Here is an 11,184-nt window from a genome sequence, read left to right on the forward strand (position 1 = left end):
ACGGAACATTATCAAAGCCAAGAAGGCTTAGACTGGATAAATCTCAGTTTTAAGTGTTTTTTTTTATATGGTGCGCCAAGGAGAGACAGAAAACCTAATTCAAAATCACTGATATTTGAAAAAATACAATATGTCATTGCACATCTAATATGTCTGTTCACAAACACTGTTTCCCACGATTCCAAGGACTTTGCATTTGTAACATTAGCAGGTTGTTAGACGACAAGAATCGAGTGACTGTGACTTGTCCAGTATGGCTGAAGCAAAAATGGGACGAAGAGGGCTCGCAAGGAAATCGGTTTAAGACTGATGAGATCATAGCCAAAAGTTTATAAGATGCTGTTTAAAGAAGGAGTTGTTGGACATCATGGACAGGGCCATTCTCACGCACAGTAGGCGATTTGAGGGTGGGGATCAGGGGATGACAACCCCTTTGTTAATCTGCCACTCCCCCTTCTCCACCCCTCAGTACCAGAGAGAGGGCTGGGCAACCTACAGACCAATCCTGGCTCTGAATCCAAAAGAGACAAAAGTATTTGTATAAAAAAGTGGGTCACCCCCCCTGAAAACATGAACAAATCACCAACTACTAACACTATATTCTTCAGACTGTAAACACAATCCAAAGAGTGAAGAAAAACATTTGTGTCAGCCTCTCAGTTGAAACTTTAAAAGCCATGATAAACGTGACAAAGGAGCTTAAGCTGCTGGCAGAATAGCTGCAAAGCCACAATTACTGGCAGTTTCAGTATCTTTGTTGGAGTATTGATATTTTTACCTTAACAATGGATCCACTGACATTGTCCATGACTGAGAAGGTTCATAGTGACACTCTGAGTATCAAACCTGCAGATAAACCCACTGTAGTTCACCTGCTCGGTACCAAACAGCAGACAGACAAACTTATCAAACAGCTGTTAAACACATCAGAGCTGGTAGAAACCAAAACAGAGCAACTCCCATTCAACAGGTTGACACAAACTCTAAGATGATTGCTATTCCAAATGAATGCTAATGACGCTTTCAGAATGACTGATTCAAGTAACTGAGTTAAAGAAGCTAGTGGAACCAGGATGAAAAATGCACTTAGATAGATTATTTTCCTTTTACAAGGAAATGTGTTGCCACAGTCAGCACAGAGCCTCCATACATAGACACATACATACAGAAATCATCCATAGCACGTATACATGGAGGACACCCATACAGGAAAAATCTACCCACACATCCCACATAAACCCACATAGTGTATACAGGACTTACACACAACAGCTCACATGGTGTTCTGTTTACAAGTACTATATGGCAGAGGGGACATGCTTGTTTCCAGGCCAGGGATCTGTATCTGCGACCAGATGGGAGCAGTGTGAAGAAGGAGGAGGTGTAGCCGGGCTGGGGTCAAGTGTTACTGTACATGCTCTACGTGTGACGGCCTTACAGCTGAGGTCACAAAGGTTGGGTGCGGGGAGGCCAGTCATTTTGTGATACGTGTGAGTTTGTTCCTGTTGGAGGCAGTTAGCATGGTGAAGAAAGAGCGAGGACAGTGGAGGAGAATGGGCTGAATAATACATCTGTTTACTCAATTTAAGCATACTGCACTATTACCGACACAGGCTTGTATTTTGAGACTCCATTGAGATGCATTTAAATACAGCATACTTAAGTTCATATTTTAACCGATGCTGTTATAATACTGTATACAAATGTACTTTTCTACTTATATATACCAATAAATGTTAGATTTCCACTTTTAGATAACTGTTATCACACTTATATGATAAATATGTTTATGAATTAATCAAAATGTGTGGGAAAGGTTTAAATGCTGGTGTAAATTTGCAATGACTCAAGTACACTTTAATTCCAGTTGAAAAAAGTTGAGATAAAGTGTATTTTTAAAAAGCACAACATTAGTGGGTATATTAGGGTGTATATTCAAGGGAATCTTGATGGTTTCTGAAAATAGTAAACTCAAGTACACTTGATTTTATTTCCTATAATGTCAGTATACTAAGTCTATGTTAGTTCAGTACATTCAGTTATTTCAGGTTGTATTAAGTATACATTTGCATGCTGAATGCACCAAGTGACATAGAGATGCAGTGTACAGAGCACACAGTGTGTTTGCCTGAATCACTTTGCTGCACATACCGAGTGGCTGCTGACTCGAGTGTGACTGTCTGAATCACTGCCTCAGCCTGATGAGCTGACGTCAATGACGCATTCCACAGTACAGTAACTGAGCACACCCCTGCTTTCAAATCACTGCTTCCAGTGTCATGACCAATATCTCAAAAGAAACAACAACAAAAAAAAACCTGACAGGGAGCCCGCTCCAAAAAGCCTCTAAAGTTCTCCAGTGACAGCACGGCCCCCTCACCAACAGGCGCCTTGGACTTGGCAGGGAAGTTAGCGGGCCCCTGCCAGGGTTGTTACAACACTAATAACTGCTAAGCTCCCTGGGCAGTGAAAAGGAACTCTCATAATCTCTCTGCCATTAATGCTGCTCTACACCCGCAACGTTGCCTTCATTTGGCTTGGTGCATCAGACCTTCGTGGATGTGTGCAGGAGGCCCTGTGTCCCAGTTTGCGAGGCTGTTTGTGTGTTGTATTTTCCACCCGTGGCGTGTTCTGTGTGTGCAGGAGATCCTCGGAGACACTGGAGCGAAGCAGCTTCTTTTCGTGCCTTTCTGTAGTTCCCCTACAAGTGAGAAAGAAAGAAAGAGCGGTGCTTGGAAGGCGGCGGTGCCGGCGTCGTTCTCTCAACAGCATGCGGTGGCGAGGGGGCTCCGTCTGGTGTCTTCTGACAGATTCTTCATCAAGCCCACTCCTTCCAGTGAAGTCTGACGGAGCTCTCGTCAATCCCGCACCTCTGCTGACCCTCCGCAGGGCCGCACGGGTGCAAGAGCTCTCGGTGATGACTTCTTTGACTACCTCAGGCTGTGTTTCTCATGTTTGCTCTCCTGGTTTTCTGTTGAGGAGATGTCAGTGACAGACTCAACAGAGCTTTCACAGCCTCCTGGTGATATATGAAACTTTCTTTTATTTTTCTCTATTTTTCCCCAGGCCGCTGTCATGGTGAATGGACTGGATCCTGCATGTTTTATAGCGATAGTCTGAATCCGTCAAGGCTGCACACCTTTATCCAGCCTTCTGCTGCATAATAGAATATTTCCACTCATTAGTCTGATTACCATTGACCCATATACAGAGTCTATGGTAACGCTAGTTTCTGCTCTATTAACAAAGTAAAAGCCTTCATTTCCACATTTTAGTATCTCATCTTGTTTGTGGGAATCCATTTACAAGTCATTTCGCGCCTGCCTCAGGACTCAGCGAGTCAAAGTTATGTTTGCAAAACCACAATAATAAGTACTACTTTCAATTTTATCTCGGGTCTACACACAGAGCTAGAATAAAAATGTTATTATAATGTATTCTAGAGCTCCCTGTATGCTAGCCCGGAGGAACCCTTCCTGCAAAAAAATGAGAATCTTCTTGTGAAAATTGAACGAAGCATGAGAATTCAGTGTCATTCCATTCTGAGTTGCAGCTCCGACGGTTTCCTCGCTGAGCGTAGGTTTCATCCAATTAGAATCAGGAGATTAGGCTTTTTTTTTTTTTTTCCTGCCAGGAGAGCTTTCATTTTCATGCTGAAATGTTGCTGATGCAGCATTTCCTCTTTAATCTGATAATCAGATCCCCAAGGACTTCCTTCTCCTCCCGCCTCTCTTGTTTCCCCTGGACCCTTAATCCTCCCCTCTCATGCCCTTCCCTCCTCTTCCTGCATCCCCTTATCTTCTCACTTCCTTCACCCCTTATCTCCTTCCTTTCCCTACTTCAGCACCCTCCCTTTTGGATTTTTCTCCCCCTTACATTTCCTCCCCCTTTTGCTTCCCCTTCCTCTTTCAGTCAACACATCCCACTGCCAAGAAAGATAAAACAGCTCCTGCTAATGCACCTGACTGATGGACAGGCACAGGTCCAATGAAGCGTTGCCCTTCAATTAGGCCTCTCGTGGTCACCTGGCAACAGTGTTAACGAAGTGTACCCTTCAATTAAGTGTGAGCAGTCGCTCAGCAGACGCGCGAGCCAATGAGGTGTGAGCAAAGGTTGACGCCGCATCATTAGCGCTCCCTTCAAGGCCTCAGAGTGCCTCCCTGGTTTAAATCCCTCAGCGGCCGCTTAGTGCTACTTTCTCGCACAGATGTGTGTGTGTGTGTGTGTGTGTGTGTGTGTGTGTGTGTTGAACACTGTGCATACTCACGGCTCATTGGACGTGTTAGCTTTACAGTGCCTCCGATGTTATGAGAGGCCGCGAGACTTGTTTATGGGGTGTTCGGTGGCAACTCCTCCAAACAGTATAGGTGCAGGGTTCCAGCCTTTTATGGCGAGTGATCCATTGAAATGCTTTATCGCTTATAGAGACAAAGCGTAAAGCTGTTTTGATGCCTGGACACACTCATGCATCATCGTAATCCTTTAAGAAGGCACTGCATTAAAGGATGGAGTCCTCTCGAGTGGAGACGCATCCTCTCTATGATGGCATCTATTAAAAGAGGGGGAGGCAGTGCAGGGGGGGGAGGGGGATTATAGAGAGGGAAGGAAGTGGCCTGAGTGAGGGGGAGCGAGAGCAAGAGGGAGGGACAGTGGAGAGGATAATGACAGAGGGAGTGAAAGCAGGAGAGAGTCCAGCGAGCTCCTCTGTGGGCTAACGAGAGGCTAGGATGCTGCCTGGAGGTGATAATTAGTGTTCCCTCAGAGGCTGCGAGGCTGCAGAGAGCCACACATCTGCCCCCAGTTTAGCGGAACTACAGAGGACAGAATCCACCAGCGAGAGTTGACTTTTTCTTTTCTTTGGTCCGCAGCGCTCCCCCCAGAGTTTTATACTTGTCCGAGTGGAAAATCTTTGGCGCATTCAGACCATTATAAGAAGTTATAATCCCAGATGAGGTCCGGGCGAATGGCTTTTTTCCTCAAGGGTTAGTAGCTCTTTAAACCAAAGTGAGTCATGCGCATATTCTGGGAAATTTCAGGGTTCAAGGAGACCTCGGAGCCCTTTTATAGTGTAAGTCCTTTGAAACAAGTCCAAGACGAGCTGATGGAGATAAGTTCTAGAAAAGGGCCCAAAGTCTTGTCAAAGCAAATCGCAAGTTGTTTCAAAAACCAAGTTTCAGGTCTTGTCAAAGGCTTAAGAGGTCTGTGATTCAAAGGAACTCGAGCACCTTTTTCTGGGAGATTTCAGGGATGAAAGAGACGTTTGAACAGAGCTCCCAGTCAAGTACCAACTCCTGTCGAAGCAGGACTCAGACTGAAGGTGCAATATGTGAGAATTTAAGCTTAAAACACTGAAAAATGAACTGAGATTCTCAACCGAGGATAAAGAAACTTTAGTTTTTATCTGCACAACTAACTGAGCTAACTAGCTAACAGCAGCTACAGTTAGAAACTGATACTCTTGTGAAATATGCCCTGTATTTTTTATTTATTTATTTATTTATTTATTTATTTATTTATTTATTTATTTATTTATTTATCTATTTATCTGTTGCTGTTTGAAATCAAGAGGTGGCAAAGTCCTTCATATTGAACCTTTAATTGAGAAAAGTGTGCAGTTTCACCTCCTGTTGGATTGAGTCTAAAGTCAGTTGAAGTCACAATTGTGTCTATCAAGCGATGTCAATTTCAATTACTGATGGAATGTAACAAAGTTTACTCAAGTACTTAAATACAAATTTGAGGTACTTGTACTTTACCTGAGTATTTCCATTTTTTTGCTACTTCATACTTCTACTCCACTACATCTTGAAGGCATAATATTGTACTTTTTGCTCCGCTACATTTATCAGATACCTTTAGTCATTAGTTACGTTGCAGATTAGATGCATGTGTCAGAACCAAAGTTGAAACATTTATTTTATCAGCAATCAGATAAAAAAGACACGGATCTGATTGATAACCAGAATAATGCTGAATATCAGATCCCATAATCATCCAGTATATAAGTATACTTTCATTAGTGGCACTTGTGATACTTAAAGATCCACTCTCATTCCAAAATCATCATATACTGAAGTTTTGGGATTGCTATTTTTAACATTCACATGTAAACAGTAATGTCACTGTATCAAATATGGCGGCACATTTAAGCAGCAAAACTAACAGTTGTAGCTATAAACTAAATATTATTAGGAGAGGACATTTGTTAGGACAGCTGCTTCACTCCAAACTACGTTACAGTATGAATCTGGACTGTGTGTGTGACTTTCCGTCATATAGAAGAACAGAACATTTAACAACATGAAATACTAACCAATCCTGTCGGCCAGTCAGGAGTTTTTAATAATTGATGAAGTTGTGAAAATGTGCATGTTAACGGCTGCTGGAGGATTGCTGCAGGTCAAGTCATTAATATTTTCCCCATTAATGACCTATTACATCCCTCCCATGGTGTCGGTTATTGATCAGGATGATACCTTTTACGGCTCTTAACCACAGGCTGAGATTCAAACACATTTTTGCAGTCAAGCAGAGCAGAAGGTCCAGCAGCCGAGGACCACATACCTAATCAGTAAAGGAGAGTGCTCCAGGTCCTGGCACACCTGGCTCTTAAAGGGAATGAGAGAAGACACGCGGACTGGTTTTATTTTATGTTCTGCCCCAAACACAGCCATGATTAATTCAGAGTCCAACTACAACCTCTTTGCACCGTGCTAGAAAAATGGACTTGGACACGCCCTGAACGCACCAGCGCCAAGTCTGGCTTTTGGCATACTTTAAATATGACAGTGAAACATTTTCCTTTCATGGTTGTGGTGAGGTTTTACCAGTTTTACCAAACTTTTGACTTGGATTTTGTTGCTTTTAATGATCAAGTCTTTAGAGAGTCAAGTCTCTCTCAGTAATCAATTCTTCAAGTATGTCTGATACATGTGCCTTTAAATATTAACCGATGTAAAAATACCTTCAATCATTTTCATATGTGTGCAGGAAATCCAAAAGACTCCATTGGAGATGTTAGAGACTTTTACTGTAGGTCTGTTCAGGAAGGAATCTGTTCAGGAAGTATTTTCATATCATTTGCTGATATTTGCTCAATATATCAAAAGTGATGAAGTCATGTGTTCAAAATCTACAGTGCAAGCACATTTGTAATTTGATAATTCGATAACAGAAATTTTGGTTCACCCGCAAAAATAAAGAAAACCTCCCTGTAGTGCAGAGAGAATTTCAGATGATGAACATCAGTTGTTATTGTTGCCCCTGAATATAAATATCGCATTAAAATGAGGAGGTCGCGGTTATTAAAAGCTATCTGAGCGGTTTAATCTGTAACATGGCGGAGCACATCCACCTCTTTATAATGAGATTACTGTAAATCCATTACAGAGAATGCTTTGCCCCCAACACTGTTGACGCCTCGGAGATCGTGAATCATACTTAGAATCTACTCCTGCTTCATTTCCTTGTGGTAAAATGGTGACATAAGTTAGGAAATGTGTGTGTGTGTGTGTGTGTGTGTGTGTGTGTGTGCCTGCCTGTGTGTGCATGCAAATGAAGGCTTTTATAAGACAGTGGGAGAGTAAACAGCAGCATTACGGGGATTGATGTTAGCGGCGCTCAGAGAGTGCCATCTCATACATGTTTCATGAAGCCCAACTCCAAGCTGAGACGCAGACGCTCAGGAAAATGCCTGCGCTCCTGTTCAGCGACCTGCTTCTTTGGAGCTAATCTAAAATTTAGCAGATTCAGGCAAACAACTCTGTGAGGACGCAGGTTGAATGAGAGTCCCGTCATTCTGAGTTTAATGTTGATGAGACGCATTGAGCAATATTCTCCGTCTTCACCTGCTGTAAAACATGGTTAATGCAGGAGTTACTTCTTCACCTGTAAGACAGTGAGATTGTGGGGACAGCGAGGCGGTTGTATTATACATTTCATTTATTTGTTTCACTGGTTGTCATGTAAATATTTCTTTAATTAATAGACCACACACAATGATCAAGTCATTTTGCAGGCTTTAATTTGCACATTTGTGAATCGTCAAATTCATCCTGATACAGGATATGCAGTCTGACACAGTGGTGAGGAAGTGCCATAGTACATTGACTCAAGTTCTGTACTTACAAATCTTAAGTACTTGTACCTTACCTGTAGTATACCCTCTGTTATTCTCCTACTCCACCCCATTTCAGAGGGAAAAACTGTACATTTGGCCCACAGTTTCAAACCCCTCGGGGAATTAGGCGACTCTACAGTTCAGCGTTCAGATGATTATTTTGGTTTTGGTTCCGTCTCATCAGTCTTGTTGCCAGCAGGCAGCTGTTTTCTGCCTAAAAGCTCTGATGAACCTGCTGTGAGCCCAACAGCTCGGTACTAAACAGCAGACGCACAAAGTTAGCGATCAGCAGCTAAAGGATGCTAACATTGCGGCATGTCTGCCAGATTTGTAGTGAGGCAACTGTTTGGACGCCATGCCAGTGTTCCAGCGGCCCGTTATTTCTGACACCTAAATAGTCTGAAAAATGTCCCAATGTACTGAAAGCCCATTTGTCATCTGCTGTTCCAACAATGCTCTCCTTCCCTGCAGCACTGACTTCCTCACCCCAACCATAACCCTTTTTCTCTTTCTCCAGCACGCTAGATTTTATCACCGACAGTGTGTTTTATTGCTTTTTTTTTTTTTTTTTTTTTTTTTTTACATCGGCCTAAATCTAACAACTCGGGGTTACAGGAGAGCTTCTCATGATTTTATCCCAAGGTTGAATATTTGTCACAATAACAGCAATGTGAGAAGGAGAACCTGTAGAGGCAAACCCTCCACAGACTGAACATCACGGAAAGGGCAGACATTTCTGCAAACCACGACAATGTCGGGTTTACACGAAGGGGACCCGAACGCAGACACACAAGCAGGGGGAAGTAACTTTACAAAAAGCCAGCTTTAATAAACAAAACGTTCATATCCAAAATCTCAAAATGTCGCAGGAAAATGAAAAAGCAGGAGATAACGAAGAAACAAAAGCAAAACAAAACAAAGGAATCAGAAACACGCAATGGGCAGATGGAACAGGAAGGCACGAGGGCAAAACAGATCAGATGCACTGACAAAGAGACAGGGAGATAAGATAAGGTGGGAAGTTGAGGACAGAATTTCAGAATGAAACAAGAAATAACAAAACCAAAAACTCAAAACATGACAGAAAATATTGAAACCTTATATTTACTTTAGATTGCATCTTTAAGATTCTTTATTAAGTTAATGTTGACAGCGCTGTGCTTATGGTCTGTTTAAGCACAACCACTTGGTTTGGGTTATGAAAAGATCATGTTTTATCTTAAAATACCGGTTTTGGTCATCACAAGCACAGCAGGAAGTGTACATGAAGAGTTCCTGTCAAGTTTCTTGTCCACATAAACACGTCTGGAAATGGTACGGTGTGTAATGTACAATGCATGTGGATGTGTTTGTGAAAAGTTGGCTGCCAACATTTTCTCCTGGTGACCTGGTGGCCTGTGGTACTGCTGCCTTTACTTACATAGAGAATGTGATACTTCTTCTGTCCAGGGACACTCATATGTCACATTATACTTCTGTATCCCGGCTGTTCATCCCCTATATGAAGACAGATGATATGTTGAGCATGACAGCTCACCAGCTGCAGTGTCAAATGTGTTGACCAGAGACTGAATATTCACTGTTAGCACATGAGAAAAGAGACAGCCACACAGGACAAGTTGAGCCATTCTCATTTTTCTTTTACTGTTGGTACTTATAAATATCCAGTTTAAATACACTAATAAAATAGCTTGGACATTTTCATGACTCGATATATTAACAGCTTCCCAAAAATTGAGATACTTCAGAGTATTTCAGGATCTACAAACCTGAGCCACAAAAAAAGAAACGGAGGTCAACAGAAGGTTTGGTAACAGATGCTACACAGTAGCCGATAGGAGAAATTACAGGTCCAGTCCTCCACAAGTTCACACTGCTTTAGCACTGTGTCACTGGTACCTCTGCGGGCCGTGATTAAAGAGGGGAAACTTTTGAATACGTAACAGCCAGATTAATAATAAATAGGTTCATCCTGTTGTTGCGTTGCATTATTGATAGAGATTGTTGGAAGCTGGGGCTTTGAATAATTGGGAGATTGATTGCAAAGCAGTTATATTTAATTAAAAAGCTCCGTGACAGTGTGTAACTTTCGGAGAGCTGTAAATGTAGAGCAGATCATTGAGCAGTAGTACGTGCGGCTTCAAATCAGCTAAAGCAGCATTTTCTCATCCATAAAACACACATACAGACCCTCCAATACCTCCGTCACAAATCCCCGATCTGTTTGTCCGGACCAAAATTGTCCTGCCTGGCACTCAGACTCAAGCACTTAACCTCCATCACTTAGACCCACACATGCACGTCTAATACTGACTAATTACATGTCTGTGGGTGATTTCTTCAGGTGAACTGAGCAAAGGAAGCATACAAGGAAGGTACCCTCCTTCTTTGTTCAAATCATTTTATTTGCATGCTCCCGGTGGTTAGCTGGAGATCTGAGATGTGTAGACACGCCAGACTACCTGCTCACAACCCTCTTTGTTGCATTGTTACCTGGTGAATACCCATGATTCTGAGCTTAAAGGGAAAGAAAATAAACCTAATAATATGAAACACACACACACAAAAATTCCAGTGTTTAAACTGGTTCAAAGATGCAGCAGTGGAATTTAAAGGTCTGTTGGGTCTAATCAATTCCTTACATCTTACTCGCCACCTGATTCTACTTCTGCTCAATCCCAGCATGCACTTTAACAGCCCACTCAGAAGAGGCTGGACCTGACCACAACAAATGTTTAGTAAATCATTTTGGGTTTTAGTTTCAACATGTCCTGTTTTTATGTTGAGTCTGTCTTAGTGTGTCATGTTTTGTTTCAGTTCCTGTCTTTGTTTCTTTCCTGCTTATGTTGTTGCCCTCATTAATTTCAAACCTGTCCCTGTTTATCAGTCCCTGTGTATTTAGCCAGTGTGTTTCCCTCTTTCCATTTGTATCTTTGTTTGTGTCTCATCTGTGTTTACTACATGAGGTCCCTGTGCTTTATCGGTTTGTACTCAGCTTAGGTTTTGCATTTTTGTTCTTCCTCAGTTCTTGGATCTGCCTCTGCCTGTTTACTCAGTATTTGGAG

General features: G+C 42.2%; 1 protein-coding gene across 1 annotated transcript in view; it reads right to left on the reverse strand.

The window, feature by feature from the left end:
- Positions 1-8,732: 8,732 nt before the first annotated feature.
- The window catches only part of LOC119025075 (polypeptide N-acetylgalactosaminyltransferase 18-like), a 164,469-nt gene continuing 162,017 nt past the window's right edge, over positions 8,733-11,184 (reverse strand). Inside the window, exon 12 of the mRNA XM_037108398.1 lies at positions 8,733-9,616. Coding sequence (XP_036964293.1) covers positions 9,610-9,616 — 7 coding nt within the window. The 3' untranslated portion in view covers positions 8,733-9,609. The remainder of the gene's footprint in view (positions 9,617-11,184) is intronic.

This window comes from Acanthopagrus latus, chromosome 8, assembly GCF_904848185.1.
Source record: "Acanthopagrus latus isolate v.2019 chromosome 8, fAcaLat1.1, whole genome shotgun sequence".
Taxonomy (NCBI): domain Eukaryota; kingdom Metazoa; phylum Chordata; class Actinopteri; order Spariformes; family Sparidae; genus Acanthopagrus; species Acanthopagrus latus.